Source organism: Salmo trutta, chromosome 17 (assembly GCF_901001165.1).
Source record: "Salmo trutta chromosome 17, fSalTru1.1, whole genome shotgun sequence".
Lineage (NCBI taxonomy): Eukaryota > Metazoa > Chordata > Actinopteri > Salmoniformes > Salmonidae > Salmo > Salmo trutta.
This window is the reverse complement of record NC_042973.1, coordinates 58,051,885-58,077,988: the sequence shown is the minus strand read 5'-3', so window position 1 is coordinate 58,077,988 and position 26,104 is coordinate 58,051,885. Positions and strand designations below refer to the sequence as shown.

Genomic DNA, 26,104 nt, shown 5'->3' with positions numbered 1-26,104 from the left:
ACTAACAGCTCAAAAACCACACGGAATCTGGGAATAATGTGTACATCCCTGGTTAGAGGACAATTTGTAGAAAACAGCCAGATACATATTGATTCAACTGCGTCACCAACATGGTAAGTGTAACACAACTCTTTTTTGTTAAATATCATAAATAGTACTCTTTCATTTCAGAGCTTGTATTTTTCTATGAGGCTGATATCCATATCATGCTGAAATCAATTGAACAGGGGACAAACGTTTAGGGTTCTACATTGTGACACTATTAAAATATTCCTACTACAATGTTAAAACATTCTACATTGTGATATATCATTGATATCGTGAAACAACCCCTTCATGTATTTTCTGGTGTTTGATCAGATGTCTTATCGGAGAATGTTCACAGCTATAAGGCTATAAGGTTTCTCTCCTGTGTGTGTTCTCTGGTGTGATACCAGATGGTCAGATCGACCAAAACTCATCCCACATTGAACACAGCTATAAGGTTTCTCTCCTGTGTGTATTCTCTGGTGTAGAGTCAGAGAGGCAGATGCAGCAAAACTCTTCCCACATTGACCACATCTATAAGGTTTCTCTCCTGTGTGTGTTCTCTGGTGTGATATCAGATGGCTTGACTGAGTAAAACTCTTCCCACATTGACCACAGCTATAAGATTTCTCTCCTGTGTGTGTTCTCTGGTGTAGAGTCAGATAGCCAGATGTTGTAAAACTCTTCCCACATTGACCACAGCTATAAGGTTTCTCTCCTGTGTGTGTTCTCTGGTGTAGAGTCAGAGAGCCAGATGTTGTAAAACTCTTCCCACATTGACCACAGCTATAAGGTTTCTCTCCTGTGTGTGTTCTCTGGTGTATAGTCAGATAGCCAGATGTTGTAAAACTCTTCCCACATTGACCACAGCTATAAGGTTTCTCTCCTGTGTGTGTTCTCTGGTGTATAGTCAGATAGCCAGATGTTGTAAAACTCTTCCCACATTGACCACAGCTATAAGGTTTCTCTCCTGTGTGTGTTCTCTGGTGTAGAGTCAGAGAGCCAGATGTTGTAAAACTCTTCCCACATTGACCACAGCTATAAGGTTTCTCTCCTGTGTGTGTTCTCTGGTGTAGAGTCAGAGAGCCAGATGTAGTAAAACTCTTCCCACATTGACCACAGATATAAGGTTTCTCTCCTGTGTGTGTTCTCTGGTGTATTGTCAGAGAGCCAGATGTTGTAAAACTCTTCCCACATTGACCACAGCTATAAGGTTTCTCTCCTGTGTGTATTCTCTGGTGCACTGTAAGATTGCCAGATTGACCAAAACTCTTCCCACATTGACCACAGCTATAAGGTTTTTCTGCTGTGTGTATTCTCTGGTGTGAAATCAGGTGGCTTAGCTGAGTAAAACTCTTCCCACATTGATCACAGCTATAAGGTTTCTCTCCTGTGTGTGTTCTTTGGTGCATCTTCAGATGGCTAGATTTATCAAAACTCTTCCCACATTGAGTACAGCAATAAGGTTTCTCTACTGTGTGGCTTCTCTGATGAATTTTAATGCCTGCTGATGAGGTGAATCTCTTCCCACAGTCAGAGCGGTGAATTATCTTCCCTGTGGGTCTCTGCTGGTGTTTCTTGAGGAGTTCTGATCTAGAGAGACTCTTCTCTGCCTCGTCAGCATCATGAGGTTGTTGAGGCTCCCCAGAGGATCCAAGATAGTCACGTCTCTCTCCTGTGTGAACAACAAAGTCATACAGATGGTTAAAGGCCCACAACAGCAGAAATCCACTGTAAAAGGTGATGCCAACAGCATAGCCATGATGTTGATGTTGTACAACAATTGACGTCTGTAATGAATGTAATGATTGTTTGACATTTGTCTTAAAATGAGCAACAATATATTTTGTCATATTTTGTCTTGTTTTCACATTAGTAGTAACATCTAAGATTGTAGCCCCTTTCTGTGTTTGCTGGTGAGAAAAGATTTTTGCTCAGGGGAGTAACCTCCATTTCCAGGTTGCTTATGAGTGCATTTCACACTACTTTGGATTATAATTGTAAGGCTCATTTGAATGTCCTGCTTAATATAATGTTTGTGTTATTGTCCCAAATCAACCGCTTTGTACTTAAAAAACACTTCAACCAGTAAAATGCTCTTTGGCTTTTTCATCAGCCTGACAATGACGGTTTGTACACTGTTTGCCAAATTGGCCCATAACTTCACCTAACAACAACATAGACCTACTGTAGGACCCATAACTTCACCAAACAACAAAAATAGGAAAATAGCTCTGTGTGTTGTACAATAGCCTATCCATCAAGGAACAGTTCTCTACACATTATGAGCTAAGTATCTCTGTGTCCAAACAGACTAACGAGACCCTACAGTAAATCAACCAGACAATAACACATTATAAACATACATTTGTTAAGGATGTTGGATCCAACATGGAGCACGGCATAACTGTCTTTACCAGAGTAATGAATGAAGAAGCACTTTGGTTGTTGTTGCATGTCGTGATGTTTGTCATGTGACTGTCATTCAGAAAATGATTTCCTGGATCAGCTGATGATAGCTGAACATGTGACTGTAACTCAAGTATTATGTGTAATTATTGAAGAACTGCATTAACCTTTTGGGGATAGGGGGCAGTATTTGCACGGCCAGATAAAAAAACGTACCCGATTTAATCTGGTTACTACTCCTGCCCAGTAACTAGAATATGCATTTAATTGTTTGATTTGGATAGAAAACACCCTAAAGTTTCTAAAACTGTTTGAATGGTGTCTGTGAGTATCACAGAACTCATTTGGCAGGCCAAAACCTGAGAAGATTCCAAACAGGAAGCGCTCTCTCTGACTATTTCTTGGCCTTCTTGATCATCTCTAACCAAAACAGGGGATCTCTGGCATAACGTGACATTTTCTAACGCTCCCATAGGCTCTCAGAAGGCGCCAGAACGATGAATCGTGGCTTTGCAGGCCATGGCTGAAAAACAGCGCATTTGGATAGTGGTCGATCTGAGGACAATGAGACTGGAGGCGCGTGCACGAGCCGACACCATGTTTACTTTCTCTCTCTTTGAACGAAAACAACGACTCCCGGTCAGAATATTATCACTTTTTTACGATACAAATCGCATAAAAATAGATTTTAAACAGCGTTTGACATGCTTCGAAGTACGGTAATGGAACATTTTGAAATGTTTTGTTACGAAACGCGTCGGGCGCGTCACCCTTCTTTACCCTTCGGATAGTGTCTTGAACGCACGAACAAAACGCCGCTATTTGGATATAACTATGGATTATTTTGAACCAAACCAACATTTGTTATTGAAGTAGAAGTCCTGGGAGTGCATTCTGACGAAGAACAGCAAAGGTAATAAAACTTTTCTAATAGTAAATCAGAGTTTGGTGAGTACCACACTTGGTGGGTGTCAAAATAGCTAGCCTGTGATGGCCGGGCTATCTACTTAGAATATTGCAAAATGTGCTTCCACTGAAAAGCTATTTTAAAAAATCGGACATAGCGAGTGCATAAAGGAGTTCTGTATCTATGATTCTTAAAATAATTGTTATGTTTTTTGTGAACGTTTATCGTGAGTAATTTAGTAAATTCACCGGAAGTGTTCGGTGGGAATGCTAGTAACATGCTAATGTAAAAAGCTGTTTTTTTATATAAATATGAACTTGATTGAACAAAACATGCATGTATTGTATAACATAATGTCCTAGGATTGTCATCTGATGAAGATCATCAAAGGTTAGTGCTGCATTTTTAGCTGTGGTTTGGGTTTATGTGACATTATATGCTAGCTTGAAAAATGGGTGTCTGATTATTTCTGGCTGGGTACTCTGCTGACATAATCTAATGTTTTGCTTTCGTTGTAAAGCCTTTTTGAAATCGGACAGTGTGGTTAGATTAACGAGAGTCTTGTCTATAAAATGGTGTAAAATAGTCATATGTTTGAGAAATTGAAGTAATAGCATTTCTAAGGTATTTGAATATCGCGCCACGGGATTACACTGGCTGTTGAGTAGGTGGGACGCAAGCGTCCAACCTAGCCCAGAGGTTAATGACAGTATCCATTTGAGTGTTGTCAAAAAAGCTCCAATTTTTTTTTTAAATAATGATTTCACTTTTATTTAACCAGGTAGGCTAGTTGAGAACAACTGCAACCTGGCCAAGATAAAGCAAAGCAGTGGGATAAACAAAAGTACAATCAATAACACAAAAGAAAAATCTATATACAGTGTGTGCAAATGGAGTACGGAGGTAAGGCAATAAATAGGCCACAGTAGCGAAGTAATTCCAATTTAACACTGGAGATAGATGTGCAGATGATGATGTGCAAGTAGAAATACTGTTGTGCAAAAGAGCAAAAAAAGTTAATAAAAACATGGGGATGAGGTAGGCAGTTGGATGGGCTATTTACAGCTGCAGCGATCGGTAAGCTGCTCAGACAGCTGATGCTTAAAGTTAGTGAGCGAGATATATGTCTCCAACTTTAGCGATTTTTGCAATTCGTTCCAGTCATTGGCAGCAGAGAACTGGAAGGAAAGGCGGCCAAAGGAGGTGTTGGCTTTGGGGATGACCAGTGAGATATACCTCCTGGAGCGTGTGCTATGGGTGGGTGTTGCTATGGTGACCAGTGAGCAAAGTTAAGGCGGAGCTTTACCTATCAAAGACTTATAGATGACCTGGAGCCAGTGGGTTTGGCGACGAATATGTAGCGAGGGCCAGCCGACAAGAGCATACAGGTCGCACTGGTGGGTGGTATATGGGGCTTTAGTGACAAAACGGATGGCACTGTGATAGACTGCATCCAGTCTGCTGAGTAGAGTGTTGGAGGCTATTTTGTAAATGACATCGCCGAAGTTAAGGATCGGTAGGATAGTCAGTTTTACGAGGGTATGTTTGGCAGCGTGAGTGAAGGAGGTTTTGTTGCGAAATAGGAAGCCGGTTCTAGATTTAATTTTGGATTGGAGATGCTTAATATTAGTCTGGAAGGAGAGTTTATTGTCAAACCAGACTCCTATGCATTTATAGTTGTCCACATATTCTAAGTCAGAACCGTCCAGAGTAGTGATGCTAGTCGTGCGGGTGTGGGCAGCGATCGGTTGTTGATTGATCGGCTGTTGAGTCTGCCGATAAGAATACGGTGATTGACAGAGTCGAAAGCCTTGGCCAGGTCGATGAAGACGGCTGCACAGTACTGTCTATCGATGGCGGTTATGATATCATTTAGTACCTTGAGCGTGGCTGAGGTGCACCCGTGACCAGCTTGGAAACCGGATTGCACAGCGGAGAAGGTACGGTGGGATTCGAAATGGCCAGTGATCTGTTAGTAAACTTGGCTTTCGAAGACTTTAGAAAGGCAGGGCAGGATGGATATAGGTCTGTAACAGTTTGGGTCTGGAGTGTCACCCCGTTTGAAGAGGGGGATGACTGCGGAAGCGTTCCAATCTTTAGGGATCTCGGATGATATGAAAGAGAGGTTGAACAGACCAGTAATATGGGTTGCAACAATGGCGGCGGATCATTTTAGAAAGAGAGGGTCCAGATTGTCTAGCCCAGCTGATTTGTAGGGGTCCAGATTTTGCAAGTCTTTCAGAACATCAGTTATCTGGATTTGGGTGAAGGAGAAGCTGGGGAGGCTTGGCGAAGTAGCTGCGGTGGGTGGGGAGCTGTTGGCCGGGGTTGGGGTACCCAGGAAGAAAGCATGGCCAGCCGTAGAGAAATGCTTATTGAAATTCTCGATAATCGTGGAGTTATCGGTGGTGACAGTGTTTCCTAGCCTCAGTGCAGTGGGCAGCTGGGATGAGGTGCTCTTATTCTCCATGGACTTTACAGTGTCCCAAAACTTTTTGGAGTTAGAGCTACGGGATGCAAATTTCTGTTTGAAAAAGCTAGCCGTTGCTTTCCTAACTGACTGTGTGTATTGGTTCCTGACTTCTCTGAAAAGTTGCATATCGCGGAGACTATTCTGTGTTTTTGTGCTGGTCAAGGGTAGTCAGGTCTGGAGTGAACCAAGGGCAATATCTGTTCTTAGTTCTACATTTTTTAAGGGGCATGCTTATATAAAGGTGGTGAGGAAATTACAATTAAATAACCAGGCATCCCTTACTGACGGGATGAGGTCAATATCCTTCCAGGAGACCTGGGCCAGGTCGATTAGAAAGGCCTGCTTGCAGAAGTGTTTTAGGGAGTGTTTGACAGTAATGTGGGGTGGTCGTTTGACCGCGGACCCATAACGGATGCAGGCAATGAGGCAGTGATCGCTGAGATCCTGATTGAAAACAGCAGAGGTGTATTTGGAGGGCACGTTGGTCAGGATAATATCTATGAGGGTGCCCATGTTTACAGATTTAGGGGTTGAATTTGGTGGTTTCCTTGATAATTTGTGTGAGATTGAGGGCATCTAGCTTGGATTGTAGGACGGCCGGGGTGTTAACCTCACTACGGTAGGGGGCACTATTTACACCTCCGGATGAAAAGCATGCCCAAAGTAAACATGGTAGATTTGGATAAAAAACACTAAAGTTTCCAAAACTGTTAAAATAATGATTGTGAGTATAACAGAACTGATATGACACATGAAAACCTGAGAAAAATCCATCCAGGAAGTGGGATTTGTTTATTTTTGTAGTTTTCCCATAGACTGCCTATACAGATTCCATTGACTTAGGACTCAAATTGCACTTCCTATGGCTTCCACTAGATATCAACAGTCTTTAGAAATAGTTTCAGGCTTGTATTCTGAAAAATGAGAGTGTAAGACCACTCTGAATGAGTAGACCATTCAGTGTCACAGAGATTTTTTTCATGCGCGAGACCCAGAGTGCGCCTTTCTTGTTTACCTTTTATATTGACAACGTTATTGTCCGGTTGAAATGTTATCTATTATTCAGTCTAAAAACAACCTGAGGATTGATTATAAACATAGTTTGACATGTTTCTATGAACTTTACTGATACTTATCTGATTTTTTGGCTGGCTGTTGGGATTGCCTTTGAGCCTGTGGATTACTGAACAAAATGAGTGAACAAAAGGTTTTTGGATATAAAGAGACTTTATCGAACAAAACAAACATTTATTGAGTAAATGGGAGTCTTGTGAGTTGCAACGATATGAAGATCATCAAAAGTAAGTGATTAATTTTATCGCTATTTCTGACTTGTGTAACTCCTCTACTTGGCTGGTAACGGTTTGTAATGATTTGTCTGCTGGGCGCTGTTCTCAGATAATCGCATGGTATGCTTTCGCCGTAAAGCCTTTTTGATATCTGACAACGTGGTTGGATTAACAAGTAGTTAATCTTTAAACCGATGTATAACACTTGTATGTTTTATGAATTTTTAGAATGAGTATTTCTGTTTTTGAATTTGGCGCTCTGCAATTTCACTGGATGTTGGCCATGTGGGACGGTAGCGTCCCACACCCCCTAGAGAGGTTAAGCATATCCCAGTTTACGTCACCTAACAGAACAAACTCTGAAGATAGATGGGGGGGCAATCAATTCACATATGGTGTCCAGGGCACTGTTGGGAGCTGAGGGGGGTCTGTAACAGGCGGCGACAGTGAGAGACTTATTTCTGGAGAGATTAATTTTTTAAATTATAAGCTCGAACTGTTTGGGTATAGACCTGGAAAGTATGATAGAACTTTGCAAGCTATCTCTGCAGTAGATTGCAACGCCTCCCCCTTTGGCAGTTCTATCTTGACGGAAAATGTTGTAGATGGGGATGGAAATTTCAGATTTTTTGTTGGCCTTCCAAAGCCAGGATTCGGACACGGCAAGAACATCATGGTTGGCGGAGTGTGCTAAAGCAGTGAGTAAAACAAACTTAGGGAGGAGGATTCTAATGTTAACATGCATGAAACCAAGGCTTTTACGGTTACAGAAGTCAACAATTGAGAGCGCCTGGGGACACACAGGGCCTGGGTTAACCTCTACATCACCCGAGGAACAGAGTAGGATGAGGGTACGGCTAACGGCTATCAGAACTGGTCGTCTAGTGCATTGTGAACAGAGAATAAAAGGAGCAGATTTCTGGGCGTGGTAGGATAGATTCATGGCATAATGTACAGACAGGGTTTAGTAGGGTGCGAGTACAGTGGAGGTAAACCTAGGCATTGAGTGACGCTAAGAGAGGAGGCACCAGTTATGCTAGCTGAGGTCACCGCATGTGTGGGAGGTGGGACAAAAGAGTTCTCTGAGGCATGTTGAGTGGGACTAGGGGCTCCGCAGTAAAATAAAACAATGATAACTACCCTAAACAGTATACAAGGCATATTCACATCAGAGAGACATAAAGCGAGGCAAAAAGCAATCACAGGTGTTGATTGGGAGAGCTAGCTAAGACAACAACAGGTCAGACAACAGTTAATCAGCTAAGACAACAACAACAGGTAAAATGGCGATGAATGGGCAGAGTGGGTCAGTTAACTACACACAGGGCCTGAGTTCGAGGCTGGGGCCGACAGATAAACAAAATAAACAAAATGGAGACCTGTGTTTATGAACAGTCCAGCAGGCATCAGCTATGTAGCCAAGTGATCATAGGGTCCAGTGAACAGCAATATGAACCAGGGAAGCCGATAGGTCGTCATTACTACGCTAGCCGAGAGATGTGCCTGGCTCGAGGCAAACTGGTGCTAGCTTCGGGATAAGGGAAATAGCCACTATAGCCAATCTGGAGCAAAGGTCCAGAGTTTACGGCAGGAATCCGGTGATGTAGTGACTTCTAGTCGTCTTAGTGAAGTCTGGGAGGCATCAGCTGTGTAGCCGAGTGATCATAGGGTCCACTGAGCAGGCCGGGAGATGGGCCTGGCTCAAGGCTAGCTTCGAGGCTGGGCCACTCGGTAGCAGCTAGCTAGCTAAGATTATCTGGTGTAATGGTCCAGAGCTTACGGCACGAATACGGTGATGTAGTGGAGAAAAACAGTCCGATATGCTCAGGGTTGATATCGCGCTGTGCAGACTGGCAGGTATTATCCAGGCTAAAATGGCTGGTGCCTGAGCTGAAAAGGTAAAGGCCGCTAGCAGTGGCTAAGTGGCTAACAATGACTAAACAGCTGGTAGCTAATTAGCTCCTGATGGCTAGCTACTGATGGAGGTTCTAGCTATAAGGTCTAAAAAAATAGCAGATCCGTATCACATTGGGTGAGGCGGGTTGCCGGAAGGTATATTTAATTTAAAAATGGAAAAAGAGATTGAAATATAGTGCAATATATACAAAAAAAAACCATTTACAACAAACACGTCTTACTGCTACGCCATCTTGGATTACAAGATGACTCTCAGTTAAAAACCATTGAATTTAGCCAACTCTGAAATTATTTTGTATTTCTGTGCCCACCAAAACTGTTTTCCCAGCGTAACATAAGGAACCACTAAATTATACGTAGTTCGAGTGCATTTCAGAATACAAAAAACTGTCCGACAGCAAGATCCAGTATTTAAGTTGAAGTTCATCATATGACAAGCGTAACGTTATGACTATAACTACTGTTCCCTGAAGGAGGGAAACTAGGTACAACATACTATTAAATCCACGCCTCGCTGGAAGCCCCGTCTTCTACAGGTGATGAGCGTGAGGCTCGGATTTATTCCTTAAATTAAAAACCGCTCTTCACCGACCCAGGAAGGAGTGGGGCCAAACAGGTGTTGTACCTCGTTTCCCTCCTTCAAGGAACACTAATTATAGTGTTAGGTTGTAATTTTTCAGAGTAAATAACTCACGGACACTAGAGAACCTTAACCAAGTTTAATTCTTCCCAAAGGGTCGTTACAGCTGTAATTCAAAAAAATCGTAGCTTTTTTGACAACACTCAAATGGATACTGTCATTAACCTCTATGGGCTAGGTTGGACGCTTGCGTCCCACCTACTCAACAGCCAGTGTAATCCCGTGGCGCGATATTCAAATACCTTAGAAATGCTATTACTTCAATTTCTCAAACATATGACTATTTTACAGCTATTTAAAGACAAGACTCTCGTTAATCTAACCACACTGTCCGATTTCAAAAAGGCTTTACAACGAAAGCAAAACATTAGATTATGTCAGGAGAGTGCCCAGCCAGAAATAATCAGACACCCATTTTTCAAGCTAGCATATAATGTCACAAAAACCCAAACCACAGCTAAATGCAGCACTAACCTTTTATGATCTTCATCAGATGACACACCTAGGACATTATGTTATACAATACATGCATGTCTGTTCAATCAAGTTCATATTTATATCAAAAAGCAGCTTTTTACATTAGCATGTGACGTTCAGAAAAAGCATACCCCCCGCAAACTTCCGGGGAATTTACTAACAATTTGCTAAATTACTCACGATAAACGTTCACAAAAAGCATAACAATTATTTTAAGAATTATAGATACATTACTCCTCTATGCACTCGATATGTCCGATTTTAAAATAGCTTTTCGGATGAAGCACATTTTGCAATATTCTAAGTACATAGCCCAGCCATCACGGGCTAGCTATTTAGACACCCGGCAAGTTTAGCCTTCACCAAAACCACATTTCCTATAAGAAAAATGGTCTTACCTTTCCTGTTCTTCGTCAGAATGCACTCCCAGGACTTCTACTTCAATAATAAATGTAGGTTTAGTCCCAAATAATCCATCGTTATATCCAAACAGCGGCGTTTTGTTCGTGCGTTCTAGACACTATCAGAATGCTAAATCACGGTCGTGCGCATGGCGCAGAACGTGACAAAAAAATTCTAAATATTCCATTACCGTACTTTGAAGCATGTCAACCGCTGTTTAAAATCAATTTTTATGCAATTTATCTCGTAGAAAAGCGATAATATTCCGACCGGGAATCTGCAATTAGCTAAACAGCCGAAGGAAAATACTCGACGGGGTCGAATCGCGCACGCGCCTAATTCTATTGTCCTCTGATGCGACACTTGGAAAAGGGGATTCTGTGTTTCAGCCTGAGGCTGCCTCGTCATCGTTCAGGTTTTTCCCGGGTTCTGAGAGCCTATTGGAGCCCTAGCAATTGTCACGTTACAGCTAAGATCCTGACTCTTCAATAAACAGAAGCACCTTGTCAGACAGGGTACTTCCTGCATGAACCCTTCTCAGGTTTATGCCTGCCATAGGAGTTCTGTTATACTCAGACACCATTCAAACAGTTTTAGAAACTTTAGGGTGTTTTCTATCCAAACCTGAACAATAATATGCATATTCTAGCTTCTGAGTTGGTGTAGGAGGCAGTTAAAATGGGCACATATTTTTTCCAAAATTCTCAATGCTGCCCCCTAGCCCGTAGAGGTTAAGTGTTCCCTTTATTTTTTTGAGCAGTGTATATGCATTCACTACTGTAAGTCGCTCTGGATAAGAGCGTCTGCTAAATGACTAAAATGTAAATGTAAATAACGTTGATGGCCGCTTCTATCCTTAAGACACACGGGCAAGTGTCTACAGGCCAGACGTAGGATCTATCCCTGGAGTGAAAACTTACCGAGTCTTGACGCTGGGGAATTGGACACAGACAGCGGGTGGGGTTCAGTGACAACCCTATAGACGGGCCTGTTATCCGTAAGAAAGGAACATAAAAAAAAAATGTTATGTATTAATTATTCAAAGGTCTGTACTAAATATTACAAATTAAATGAATGTTTTTAAAGCAACCCCTTAACGAACGGGAATCTGTCATTTCTTCAAACGTTGTTTATACATAAAAAAACATGAATGCATGTTAAAATATTGTACAGTAAAACATTTTAAATGATTATTGCATGTTTAAAAAGGTCTGTAGTAAATATTATGAATTAAATAATGTTTTTAAAGCTGTATCTCACCTTTAACGTAGGGACTATGAATTTTCGAGCCATCCCCCGGCAGGGCCCTGAGAAAAAAGGATTCCGGAACGACATGTGCGTGCGCTGGGGGTGTGTGCGTGTGAGGGAGGGTAATTGTGTGTGTGTGTGTTTCAAAACAAAAAGGGGGGTGTGTCTCTGCATGGGTGGCTTTTGAAACCAGAAAAAGTGTATAAGTCTGTTTAGGATTGGGGGCGTCTCTTCAATTGGGCTAGGCACTTTCAATTTTATTATCACAAAAGCCTTTCAAATAGATATTTATCTCACACACAAGCATGTGGGGGCTAAAAAGTGAAAAAGCCCAGGCATAAGATATCTTGTCTAGACGACCTCTTAAGGGTTTAAAACATATGTTATTTTCTAATCAGCGCATATACTGAAGGTCCCCCACCCCGGGATATATATTTACAACGGACACCCCAAAGCTGTGCTATGAAGCATAAATGCAATATCGACAGACCGGAAATGTCGAGACACCCGCCTGTGGTTTTTGGGTCTCTAGACATTCGGGAGTACATTATATGACTCTTTTATGCATACAGGATATCGCCCGAAAAAACGGCACCCCCAGCTCTGTAAACTCATTGCATAATATATCTCTCGTTAGAGTACGAAAGGCTAAAGCGCAACATCAGGCCAACAGCCAGAAGAGTTATCCGCCCAGAACAGCTAAAAGATCCTCGATGAATCCGTCCTAATGGAGCTTTCTGAAGGTGAGTTAGTGAAAATGATATATTAGATATGTAGGTTAGATTTTTTTCAGGGAATTGTTTGACATACATTTTAGGCAATTATCAATATAATGTGTTACATAGTGTGCAGCTGTGATAACTTTATGTAATATATTCTCTCTCTCGCTCTCATTTTTTTTATATATATATAAAAATATAAAGACAGGACATTGACTCCTGAGTGTTGAACTTATGCCCACTCTACAGCCACCCAGCGTTGTTATATGACCCTGAGGGTCATCTACGAACATTGGAACATCTTCAAAAACAATGAGGGGTACATGTACGCTTAAATGTCCACTCAGAGCATGGTACCTCTATCATTTTCTTCCTAGGTTTATGACTTCTAGGGAGTGTTTCCAAGAGGCTGTGCTGATGCTAGTGTTAGCTAGCTACATAGTTGCCTTTGTATCATGATAAGGTGTAGTACTGAAACTATCGAGGTTACCTAGCCAGCTACACTTTCAAACAAAGTCAAGAACGCAGCCACTGCTAGCTAGCCTATTTCACCAGCCAGCAGTACTGTATCATTTTAGTCAATAAGATTTTTGCAACGTAAGCTTAACTTTCTGAACATTCGAGACGTGTAGTCCACTTGTCATTCCAATCTCCTTTGCATTAGCGTAGCCTCTTCTGTAGCTTGTCAACTATGTGTCTGTCTATCCCTGTTCTCTCCCCTCTGCACAGGCCATACAAACGCTTCACACCGCGTGGCTGCTGCCACTCTAACCTGGTGGTCCCAGCGCGCACGACCCACGTGGAGTTCCAGGTCTCCGGCAGCCTCTGGAACTGCCGTTCTGCGGCCAACAAGGCTGAGTTCATCTCAGCCTATGCTACCCTCCAGTCCCTAGACTTCCTGGCGCTGATGGAAACACGGATTACCACAGATAACACTGCTACTCCTACTGCTCTCTCCTCGTCTGCCCACGTGTTCTCGCATACCCCTAGAGCATCGAGCCAGTGGGGTGGTGACACTGGAATCCTCATCTCTCCCAAGTTGACATTCTCTCTTTCTCCCCTGATCGCCTCCTTTGAATTCCATGCTGTCACAGTTACCAGCCCTTTCAAGCTTAACATCCTTATCATTTATCACCCTCCAGGTTCCCTTGGAGAGTTCATCAATGAGCTTGACGCCTTGATAAGTTCCTTTCCTGAGGATGGCTCACCTCTCACAGTTTGACTCATTCCTCTCTGCCTCCTTCTTTCCACTCCTCTCCTCTTTTGACCTCACCCTCTCACCTTCCCCCCCTACTCACAAGGCAGGCAATACGCTTGACCACATCTTTACTAGATGCTGTTCTTCCACTAATCTCATTGCAACTCCCCTCCAAGTCTCCGACCACTACCTTGTATCCTTTTCCCTCTCGCTCTCATCCAACACGTCTCACTCTGCCCCTACTCAGATGGTATTGCGCTGTCGCAACCTTCGCTCTCTCTCTCCCGCTACTCTCTCCTCTTCCATCCTATCATCTCTTCCCTCTGCTCAAACCTTCTCCAACCTATCTCCTGATTCTGCCTCCTCAACCCTCCTCTCCTCCCTTTCTGCATCCTTTGACTCTCTATGTCCCCTATCCTCCAGGCCGGCTCGGTCCTCACCTCCTGCTCCGTGGCTCGACGACTCATTGCGAGCTCACAGAACAGGGCTCCGGGCAGCCGAGCGGAAATGGAGGAAAACTCGCCTCCCTGCGGACCTGGCATCCTTTCACTCCCTCCTCTCTACATTTTCCTCTTCTGTCTCTACCACTCTAAATTCCAAGCATCTGCCTCTAACCCTAGGAAGCTCTTTGCCACCTTCTCCTCCCTCCTGAATCCTCCTCCCCCTCCCCCCCTCCTCCCTCTCTGCGGATGACTTCGTCAACCATTTTGAAAAGAAGGTCGACGACATCCGATCTTCGTTTGCTAAGTCAAACGACACCGCTGGTCCTGCTCACACTGCCCTACCCTGTGCTTTGACCTCTTTCTCCCCTCTCTCTCCAGATGAAATCTCGCGTCTTGTGACGGCCGGCCGCCCAACAACCTCCCCGCTTGACCCTATCCCCTCCTCTCTTCTCCAGACCATTTCCGGAGACCTTCTCCCTTACTTCACCTCGCTCATCCCTGACCGCTGGCTACGTCCCTTCCGTCTTCAAGAGAACGAGAGTTGCACCCCTTCTGAAAAAACCGACACTCGATCCCTCCGATGTCAACAACTACAGACCAGTATCCCTTCTCTCTTTTCTCTCCAAAACTCTTGAACGTGCCGTCCTTGGCCAGCTCTCCTGCTATCTCTCTCAGAATGACCTTCTTGATCCTAATCAGTCAGGTTTCAAGACTGGGCATTCAACTGAGACTGCTCTTCTCTGTGTCATGGAGGCTCTCCGCATTGCTAAAGCTAACTTTCTCTCCTCTGCTCTCATCCTTCTAGACCTATCTGCTGCCTTTGATACTGTGAACCATCAGATCCTCCTCTCCACCCTCTCCGAGTTGGGCATCTCCGGCGCGGCCCACGCTTGGATTGCATCCTACCTGACAGGTCGCTCCTACCAGGTGGCGTGGCGAGAATCTGTCTCCGCACCACGTGCTCTCACCACTGGTGTCCCCCAGGGCTCTGTTCTAGGCCCTCTCCTATTCTCACTATAAACCAAGTCACTTGGCTCTGTCATATCCTCACATGGTCTCTCCTATCATTGCTACGCAGACAACACACAATTAATCTTCTCCTTTCCCCCTTCTGATAACCAGGTGGCGAATCGCGTCTCTGCATGTCTGGCAGACATATCAGTGTGGATGACGGATCACCACCTCAAGCTGAACCTCGGCAAGACGGAGCTGCTCTTTCTCCCGGGGAAGGACTGCCCGTTCCATGATCTCGCCATCACGGTTGACAACTCCATTGTGTCCTCCTCCCAGAGTGCTAAGAGCCTTGGCGTGACCCTGGACAACACCCTGTCGTTCTCCGCTAAGATCAGGGCTGTAACCCTATCCTGTAGGTTCATCCTCTACAACATTCGCAGAGTACGACCCTGCCTTACACAGGAAGCGGCGCAGGTCCTAATCCAGGCACTTGTCATCTCCCGTCTTTAAACCCCTACAACATTAAACCCCTACAACTCATCCAGAACGCCGCAGCCCGTCTGGTGTTCAACCTTCCCAAGTTCTCTCACGTAACCCCGCTCCTCCGCACACTCCACTGGCTTCCAGTTGAAGCTCGCATCTGCTACAAGACCATGGTGCTTGCATACGGAGCTGTGAGAGGAACGGCACCTCCGTACCTTCAGGCTCTGATTAGTCCCTACACCCAAACAAGGGCACTGCGTTCATCCACCTCTGGCCTGCTGGCCCCCCTACCTCTGAGGAAGCACAGCTCCCGCACAGCCCAGTCAAAACTGTTCGCTGCTCTGGCACCCCTATGGTGGAACAAGCTCCCTCACGACGCCAGGACAGCGGAGTCAATCGGAGTCAATCACCACCTTCCGGAGACACCTGAAACCCCACCTCTTTAAGGAATACCTAGGATAGGATAAAGTAATCCTTCTAACCCCCCCCCCAAAAACAAATTATTTAGATGCACTATTGTAAAGTGGTTGTTCCACTGGATATCATAAGGTGAATGCACCAATTTGTAAGTCGCTCTGGATAAGAGCGTCTGCTAAATGACTTAAATGTAAAATGTAAATATGCATTGATAGGTCTTAGATTTTATAGACAGGGTATCTGTAAAAACACTTTGTGACAACTCAGCACAGCCTCTTGGAAACACTCCCTAGAAGTCATAAACCTAGGAAGAAAATGATAGAGGTACCATGCTCTGAGTGGACATTTAAGAGTACATGTACCCCTCATTGTTTTTGAAGATGTTCCAATGTTCGTAGATGACCCTCAGGGTCATATAACAACCCTGGGTGGCTGTAGAGTGGGCATAAGTTCAACACTCAGGAGTCAATGTCCTGTCTTTATATTTTTATATATATATAAAAAAAATGAGAGAGAGAGAGAGAGAGAATATATTACATAAAGTTATCACAGCTGCACACTATGTAACACATTATATTGATAATTGCCTTAAAATTGTATATCATTGTCTTTCATAAATGTTGCAATACCGAATGTTGAAACGTTGTTAAATATTTGCTACTTTGGTATACATTGAGTGAAAGGGTATACATTGAGAGAGAGAGAGTAATATTACACACTTAAATAATAGATCATCACACACACACACACACCCCTGGCTTCATAGTTGTTCATAGTTTATTAGTTTGTCGTAGTTTCAAATTGTTGTTTCTAATCACAGTTTGAACATAGTTGTCATAGTTTCTAATCATACTTTTTAATCATACTTTCTAGTCTGAGAGGTTTGATATAATAAGCGGGTCAGATAGACCCTAAGAGGGCAGAAGCTACTGTTTACAAACTGTATGAATAAAAAAACGATGGTTCAATGGTTAAATAGCCTTCATTTTTTTTAAACATACATGTAAATGCCAAGAATAATACCTATCATTCTTATATAATATATATCTATATACAAACATCACACTTCATATTCACCTCCCCTTCAAAAAAGTTCCATGAGGATGGATTCACAGATGATCTATTAGCTGCTCGGTATTCCGCGGTTCTGGGCTGTTGGCTGGTGTTTGGAGTTAGGGATAAAGCCGTTAGTACAAAACCGTAGAATAGCATCTCTTTCATCTGCTCCTCCGAAGTTGTTCAGAGTCCCTAATGCATCATGTACCCCTGTTAGTTGGCTGTCCGCTGTAATCACAAAAATTGATTTTAAAACAGGGTGCCCACTTTTAGTTTTTTAATGTATAAATATTACTATGGATTTTATTTTTGGACTTACGTCGAAAATAGTGTGATGGTGAAGGGCTACTTAAAGGACCGGCGCAGTTTGCTTCTGAGAATCCCTGTCTAACGCTGTCGGTTCCCAAGCAATTATGCCCAGGTAGCCTCTGGGTATCATACAGACGTTAGATAATATTAACAGGTATTTATACAAAATATATTCACTAACTTATAATAATACGTGCATTTGACATATTACCTAAAAAAATCATTGTCCCCCGTTTAAGAAACCATATCACACCGGTTTTATATCCAAACAATTACATAAAGTTATCACAGCTGCACACTATGTAACACATTATATTGATAATTGCCTAAAATGTATGTCAAACAATTCCCTGAAAAAAATCTAACCTACATATCTAATATATCATTTTCACTAACTCACCTTCAGAAAGCTCCATTAGGACGGATTCATCGAGGATCTTTTAGCTGTTCTGGGCGGATAACTCTTCTGGCTGTTGGCCTGATGTTGCGCTTTAGCCTTTCGTACTCTAACGAGAGATATATTATGCAATGAGTTTACAGAGCTGGGGGTGCCGTTTTTTCGGGCGATATCCTGTATGCATAAAAGAGTCATATAATGTACTCCCGAATGTCTAGAGACCCAAAAACCACAGGCGGGTGTCTCGACATTTCCGGTCTGTCGATATTGCATTTATGCTTCATAGCACAGCTTTGGGGTGTCCGTTGTAAATATATATCCCGGGGTGGGGGACCTTCAGTATATGCGCTGATTAGAAAATAACATATGTTTTAAACCCTTAGGAGGTCGTCTAGACAAGATATCTTATGCCTGGGCTTTTTCACTTTTTAGCCCCCACATGCTTGTGTGTGAGATAAATATCTATATGAAAGGCTTTTGTGATAATAAAATTGAAAGTGCCTAGCCCAATTGAAGAGACGCCCCCAATCCTAAACAGACTTATACACTTTTTCTGGTTTCAAAAGCCACCCATGCAGAGACACACCCCCCTTTTTGTTTTGAAACACACACACACACAATTACCCTCCCTCACACGCACACACCCCCAGCGCACGCACATGTCGTTCCGGAATCCTTTTTTCTCAGGGCCCTGCCGGGGGATGGCTCGAAAATGCATAGTCCCTACGTTAAAGGTGAGATACAGCTTTAAAAACATTATTTAATTCATAATATTTACTACAGACCTTTTTAAACATGCAATAATCATTTAAAATGTTTTACTGTACAATATTTTAACATGCATTCATGTTTTTTTATGTATAAACAACGTTTGAAGAAATGACAGATTCCCGTTCGTTAAGGGGTTGCTTTAAAAACATTCATTTAATTTGTAATATTTAGTACAGACCTTTTGAATAATTAATACATAACATTTTTTTTAATGTTCCTTTCTTACGGATAACGGGCCCGTCTATAGGGTTGTCACTGAACCCCACCCGCTGTCTGTGTCCAATTCCCCAGCGTCAAGACTCGGTAAGTTTTCACTCCAGGGATAGATCCTACGTCTGGCCTGTAGACACTTGCCCGTGTGTCTTAAGGATAGAAGCGGCCATCGTCGTAATTGTTCACGATTTTGTAAAAGACTGTCCAGCTTATTCATCAGGGTTATGAATATAGGGTAATCCCTCCATTTAAAGCTAAACACAGGCATAAAAAAATTCACATCCTTGCATGCTTTGGAAAATAAATATGAACTGACAGACTTCGTCGCATTTGTACTATCAAATTGTTCACATGCTAAAATTGTCACTTTGGAGTTGGGGCTATAAGCCATTGAAGAGATCCTGATGGCTTGTAAATCATGGCGACCCCCCCACAACCTCTTCCAATGCATAGCCTGGTAAGTCTGTAGCGCTAAGGGCCTGTTCAATTTGACAGAGCACTAGGCGTATCGTAAGCCATTCTCTCATACGCAGTGCAGGAGAAAAACTCCTGGGTTTTGCATGATAAAGGGGTCTGGGTTCGCTGTCTGTGAAAATCTTCACCGTTGAATCCTCAGGTTTGAACATATAAGTCCTATGGCCATCACTAGTATCCAAAAACGCTTTAACCTGTTGGGGGTAGGGGGCAGTATTGACACGGCCGGATAAAAAAACATACCCGATTTAATCTGGTTACTACTCCTGCCCAGTAACTAGAATATGCATAGAATTATTGGCTTTGGATAGAAAACACCCTAAAGTTTCTAAAACTGTTTGAATGGTGTCTGTGAGTATAACAGAACTCATATGGCAGGCAAAAACCTGAGAGGATTCTATATGGGAAGTGGCCTGTCTGACAAGTTGTTCTTCATCTTGGCTCTTTTTATTGAAGACTGAGGATCTTTGCTCTAATGTGACACTTCCTATGGCTCTCAGAGCCCGGGAAAAAGCTGAACGATATCGAGGCAGCCTTTGGCTGAAAAAAAGTAGCGCGTTTGGATAGTGGCTGGTCACAGTACTGTGAGACTCAGGCTCGTGCCCGAGTCGACCCCATGCTTTAATTTCTTTCGTCTGTTTACCTAAACGCAGATTCCCGGTCGGAATATTATAACTTTTTTACGAGAAAAATGGCATAAAAATTGATTTTAAACAGCGGTTGACATGCATCGAAGTACGATAATGGAATATTTAGAAATCTTTTGTCACGAAATGCGCCATGCTCGTGACCCTTATTTACACTTCGGATAGTGTCTTGAACGCACGAACAAAACGCCGCTATTTGGATATAACTATGGATTATTTTGAACCAAACCAACATTTGTTATTGAAGTAGCAGTCCTGGGAGTGCATTCTGACGAAGAACACCAAAGGTAATCAAACTTTTCTAATAGTAAATCGGAGTTTGGTCAGGGCTAAACTTGGTGGGTGTCTAAATAGCTAGCCGTGATGGCTGAGCTATCTACTCAGAATATCGCAAAATGTGCTTTCACCGAAAAGCTATTTTAAAATCGGACACCGCGATTGCACAAAGGAGTTCTGTATCTATAATTCTTAAAATAATTTATGTTTTTTGTGAACGTTTATCGTGAGTAATTTGGTAAATTCACCGGAGGTTTGTGGGGGGTATGCTAGTTCTGAACGTCACATGCTAATGTAAAAAGCTGGTTTTTGATATAAATATGAACTTGATTGAACAAAACATGCATGTATTGTATAACATAATGTCCTAGGTGTGTCATCTGATGAAGATCAAAGGTTAGTGCTGCATTTAGCTGTGGTTTTGTTTTTTGTGACATTATATGCTAGCTTGAAAAATGGGTGTCTGATTATTTCTGGCTGGGTACTCTGCTGACATAATCTAATGTTTTGCTTTCGCTGTAAAGCCTTTTTGAAATCGGACAGTGTGGTTAGATAAAGGAGAGTCTTGTCTTTAAAATGCTGTGAAATAGTCATATGTTTGAAAAATTGAAGTTTTTGTATTTTTGAGGAATTTGTAATTCGCGCCACGCCTATCATTAGATATTGGAGCAGGTGTTCCGCTAGTGGAACGTCTAGATGTAAGAGGTTAAAATGGTGTAAAATAGTCATATGTTTGAGAAATTGAAGTAATAGCATTTCTAAGGTATTTGAATAACGCGCCACAGGATTCCACTGGCTGTTACCTAGGTGGGACGATTTCGTCCCGCCGGCCCTAGAGAAGTTAAAACATTCTGGGGCCTCACCCCGAAGATCCTCGATGCTTTTATCATTGGGTTCGCGACAAGAGGCGCATAGTACCCTGAGAATTGGCCTAGGAGACAATTTTCTGTTTTAATGTTCAGGGTTTTATTTTTAAAATCTTGTTTAGTGTTCTGGGGCCGCATGTGTGTCTGGGGCGTATTTATAAGACGTCTGCCTCCAACACATAACCCCCCGGACATTCCTAATTCATACACAACAACCCTAAGAGCAATAAAATAGGGGGGTGTGGGGGCCATCCTCTTTGAAATGTTCAAACACAACCCTCCCAGTTCAATGAGGTCCCTACACATCAATCATCATGACCACTTCAAAGAGATGCAATATAGATATAACACACACTCTAACACGTGACAGAACAGGATAAAACTATATGACCCTAACCACGTGACACCTTCCCGCCAGGATGTCCTGACCAGATGCCCTTATTTGGGCATGTACGCCCCAGCCGGACATAGGGTCATAAATCACGATTTTGACCGATGCCGTCTACTTTATTCTCTCTTACATTTTTCTTCACCTCAAACAGCAAGTAAACAAAGTCTAATCAAAATCAACTGCGAATGACAATAGTTCCTCAAAGTATGTTCGTAAAATGTTTCCAGCTCTCGCCCTTTCGATAACCACTCAGCATAAAAGCGAAAAATGCAATTCTCTGATCCAGTGGAAATGTCATAAAATACCGGTTTACTTCTTATCCTTTGCACAAATAGCCTACAGCTGTGTCTGTCCTGAATACTTTATACAAAGTTGCAAGTTTCAGAGGACCCAATGGACAGTTGATACAATGTTTCAAGTTTGTTGTAGACAGGCCATGTGCAGCCAAAGTGATTTCTAGGATATTAATTTTTATCAGGATATTTTCGACCTGCAGAATGCAATGTTTTTATTTGTTGGCTTTATGTAGGCTATTTTTTTACATAGTTGGCAATGGCAATAAAAGTTACTTTTAGATTTGTATAATTTTCATTTAGATAGAATGTAGATTAATCACAGACAATGATTTTGAGATACTATTAGAAATTAAATGAAACTGTTCCAGTAAAATGTGAATATGAAAATCATAACTGGCACCAGATCAGTAGAAATGGTCAGATAAATTGGCACCAAATGGAAAAGGTTGCTGACTGCTGGTGTAGCCTATCTGTAGTCTATTAGTCTATTACTGAAAACTTCAGGAGCAAAACAGCAGAATTTACGAAGTCCAGCAGTGGGGGGGGTTCTTCTGGTGAGGTTGGGGCGGCAGCGCAGCCTAGTGGTTAGAGCCCTGGACTAGTAACCGAAAGGTTGCAAGATCGAATCCCTGAGCTGACAAGGTACAAATCTGTCATTCTGCCCCTGAACAAGGCGGTCTGTTCCTAGGCCGTCACTAAAAATAAGAATTTGTTCTTAACTGACTTGCCAAATAAAATAAAAATGTAAAAAGGATATGTTGATGACTGGCTCCCTCTAGTCATTTGTGCGTCTTATTTATTTAATCAAACAGTGTGCTTAAAGCATCAGACAAGTTCAGTACATAGAGATTTTTTTAAAACACATGGGGTGATTGGTAGAAAGAACAGATGACTCTTGGTTGGCCAAGGTGTATTGTAGTTGGGGACAGCACTAGAATATGATTTTGGGGCTCCCGAGCGGCGCAGCGGGCAATGCATCTCAGTGCTTGAGACGTCACTACAGACACCCTGGTTCAAATCCAGGCTGTATCACAACCGGCAGTGATTGGGAGTCCCACAGGGCGGCGCACAATGGCCCAGCGTCGTCCGGGGTAGGCAGTCATTGTAAATAAGAATTTGTTCTTAACTAACTTGCCAAGTTAAATAAAGGTTACATTTAAAAAAAAAAAAAAAATGTGTTTCATGACAAACCATTTTTTACACATCTGTCAAGACACCAACTTTGAGAAGGGTTTAAAACAAAGGTTTCAAACCAATTCATGAATGTAATTGAATCTAGGTATGTCTTGCCTTTAATGTAAGGGCATGAAAAAAAATTGGCTGAATATTATACAATGACTTATCAACAGCTCTAATAATTTGCCTCCACAGGAAATCTACACTGGCAGTTATAGAATATACTATATAGCCTAGAAACCTCGTTAAACTATCATTATGACATCATGGAATAATTCTAGAATATACTATATATCCTAGAAACCTGGTTAAACTATCATTATGACATCATGGATGAATTCTAGAATATACTATATATCCTAGAAACCTGGTTAAACAATCATTATGACATCATGGATGAATTCTAGAATATACTATATAGCCTAGAAACCTGGTTAAACTATCATTATGAAATCATGGATGAATTCTAGAATATATTATATAGCCTAGAAACCTGGTTAAACTATCATTATGACATCATGGATGAATTCTAGAATATACTATATAGCCTAGAAACCTGGTTAAACTATCATTATGACATCTTGGATGAATTCTAGAATATACTATATAGCCTAGAAACCTGGTTAAACTATCATTATGACATCATGGATGAATTCTAGAATATACTATATATCCTAGAAACCTGGTTAAACTATCATTATGACCTCATGGATGAAGTCTAGAATATACTATATAGCCTAGAAACCTGGTTAAACAATCATTATGACATCATGGATGGCCAGTCTTTGTATTCATAGTGTAGTGAATTCAGGGGGTTGCCCTGAGCTTAACTCAAACCTGGGTCCAGCAACTGTCAAGCCAACACCTTATAACTGTTATGCCAAGATGTCTGAACTTCTTGAAGAGGTCGCTAGGTGTTGAGTTACGGTTGCCACAATAGCTTTCTCTAAGAATTTGAGAGTGGTTACACTTCTCCAGCCCCCATCCCTCAGCTGTTTACCAAACCAAGCCTCAGGGCAGCCATTTTGTTGCTGTTTAAAAAACCCACACAACCAACCAATCTGCAGTTCAAACAATAACAAATCTGTAATTCCACCACTGTTTTGGTAATAAGATGATTATGGGGTTGGAGAAATGTAACTACAGACAGACCTATGGATGCAAGGACTGACCATCGATGATATCAACATTATAGTTTTAACCATATTGAGGCTATACAGTGTTGATTTACATTGTTTCGAAACATTGGAGTAAAAAAAGCTTATTTGGGGTTCTGATGGGGTACAACAGTTGAACTAAGCTCATGAGGCATGTGTTATATTCTTCAAGAATCAATGGCTATAAATAAATAATTTTAAAGTCACAATATGGATGTAGCAATTGCAGATTTCCGCTTTAACACCAAACATCAGTTCAATAACTACAGAGTTTGTGCCTCTGTTTTTTTAAGGCAGTACTTACTAGTGTTAATCAGGGAACGGTTTCTCAAAACCATCTCACGGCTAAGTTCACTGTTGGATGCCTTAAGATGCTTTTGGGAAACCGGGCCCAGATATCCAGTTTCCTCCTCTTCTTCCTCCTCCTCCTCATCTTTCACTCCATAAACTGCATCCTCCACTCCTTTTACTGTAACATCCTCCTCCTCTTTCACTCTGAACGCGTCTTTTTCTTCTTTCACAGTAACGGCCTCACCCTCTACTTCTTGTTTTACTGTGATGTTCTCTTCTTTAGCAGGAGGAGAGTAGCTCAGTAACCGCATGGTTGTGAATGTTAGCTAGCTAGGCTAATGCTAACTTAACCAGCCCGCTAGCTGACTAATAACAACAACACCGTAAATATGAAATTAAATCGGATATTTACCTAGACGACAGAAGTGGTTTTAAAACACAGTTGCTAATATACACTAACGCGTCTAAAGAGCTTTATTGGTTCGGCTATTTTGTCTAGCGAGCTACCGAGGTGGCTGACGAACTGTTGCTGCTGTTGAAAGAAGCGTTTCGTCCACTAGATTATACGTCACACTAACATTATCGCCTTAAAATCCCAGACCACCATCTGCTGACTGGAGTGGGTAACGCAGTTGAGTAAAATGTATATTTAATTTTCAGACAAAAAGTTAAAGGGTAGGTATCAGGTACGTCGCTAGGCCTAAAATATTCATTAGCCCCCCTTAAATAAATCAATATCAGTCAATATATATTTTCTGTGATTTCTTTTTTTCGTCAACCGTTCCATCGCATCTTAAACTTCTTACCGGGGAGCACTAGGACCAGGGGAGGCTGCTGCTGCACTAGTGACTGTTAGACTTTCTTCATCAAAGATGGAGGACAGAAATACTAGGAGAGAGGGGTACCCCTACACAGAACTGATCTGGATCAAAGATGGCGGACAGAAATACTAGGAGAGAGGGATACCCCTACACAGAACTGAACTGGATCAAAGATGGAGGACAGAAATACTAGGAGAGAGGGGTACCCCTACACAGAACTGATCTGGATCAAAGATGGCGAACAGAAATACTAGGAGAGAGGGGTACCCCTACACAGAACTGAACTGGATCAAAGATGGCGGACAGAAATACTAGGAGAGAGGGGTACCCCTACACAGAACTGAACTGGATGAAAGATGGCGGACAGAAATACTAGGAGAGAGGGGTACCCCTACACAGAACTGAACTGGATCAAAGATGGCGGACAGAAACACTAGGAGAGAGGGGTACCCCTACACAGAACTGAACTGGATCAAAGATGGCGGACAGAAATACTAGGAGAGAGGGGTACCCCTACACAGAACTAAACTGGATCAAAGATGGAGGACAGAAATACTAGGAGTGAGGGATACCCCTACACAGAACTGAACTGGATCAAAGATGGAGGACAGAAATACTAGGAGAGAGGGGTACCCCTACACAGAACTGAACTGGATCAAAGATGGCGGACAGAAATACTAGGAGAGAGGGGTACCTCTTCACAGAACTGATCTAGATCTAAGATGGAGGACAGAAATACTAGGAGAGAGGGGTACCCCTACACAGAACTGAACTGGATCAAAGATGGCGGACAGAAATACTAGGATGGAAGCAAATGTAAGGGATTATAACATCATAACGAATCATGCAGAAACATGTACAGTTGACAGGAATGTTAGTTAATGTAGAGACAAACGATTATGCATTTTTTTATTGTAAAGTTCATTTACGAAAATCGCGATTTAGCCAGCTAGCTGACTA

The 26,104-nt window shown here is 42.3% G+C and overlaps 1 protein-coding gene and 1 long non-coding RNA gene across 2 annotated transcripts; both read right to left on the bottom strand.

Moving 5' to 3' along the window:
* Positions 1-365: 365 nt before the first annotated feature.
* Positions 366-11,834, bottom strand: LOC115151394 (zinc finger protein 135-like). Its single transcript, XM_029695300.1, has 3 exons — positions 11,802-11,834; positions 11,462-11,473; positions 366-1,592 (listed from the first exon to the last, which is right to left on the bottom strand). Exons 1-3 carry the CDS (start codon positions 11,832-11,834, stop codon positions 366-368), a joined length of 1,272 nt encoding a protein of 423 aa, XP_029551160.1.
* A 5,154-nt stretch (positions 11,835-16,988) lies between these two features.
* On the bottom strand, positions 16,989-18,205 carry LOC115152490 (uncharacterized). Its single transcript, XR_003867510.1, has 3 exons — positions 17,769-18,205; positions 17,379-17,487; positions 16,989-17,287 (listed from the first exon to the last, which is right to left on the bottom strand). It is a non-coding gene; the product is annotated as an uncharacterized LOC115152490 (long non-coding RNA).
* Between the last annotated feature and the right edge of the window lie 7,899 nt (positions 18,206-26,104).

What these genes read in the sequence shown, in the direction of transcription:
- LOC115151394 (XM_029695300.1), bottom strand. Translation starts at nt 11,834, where the DNA reads ATGGCTCGAAAATTCATAGTCCCTACGTTAAAG.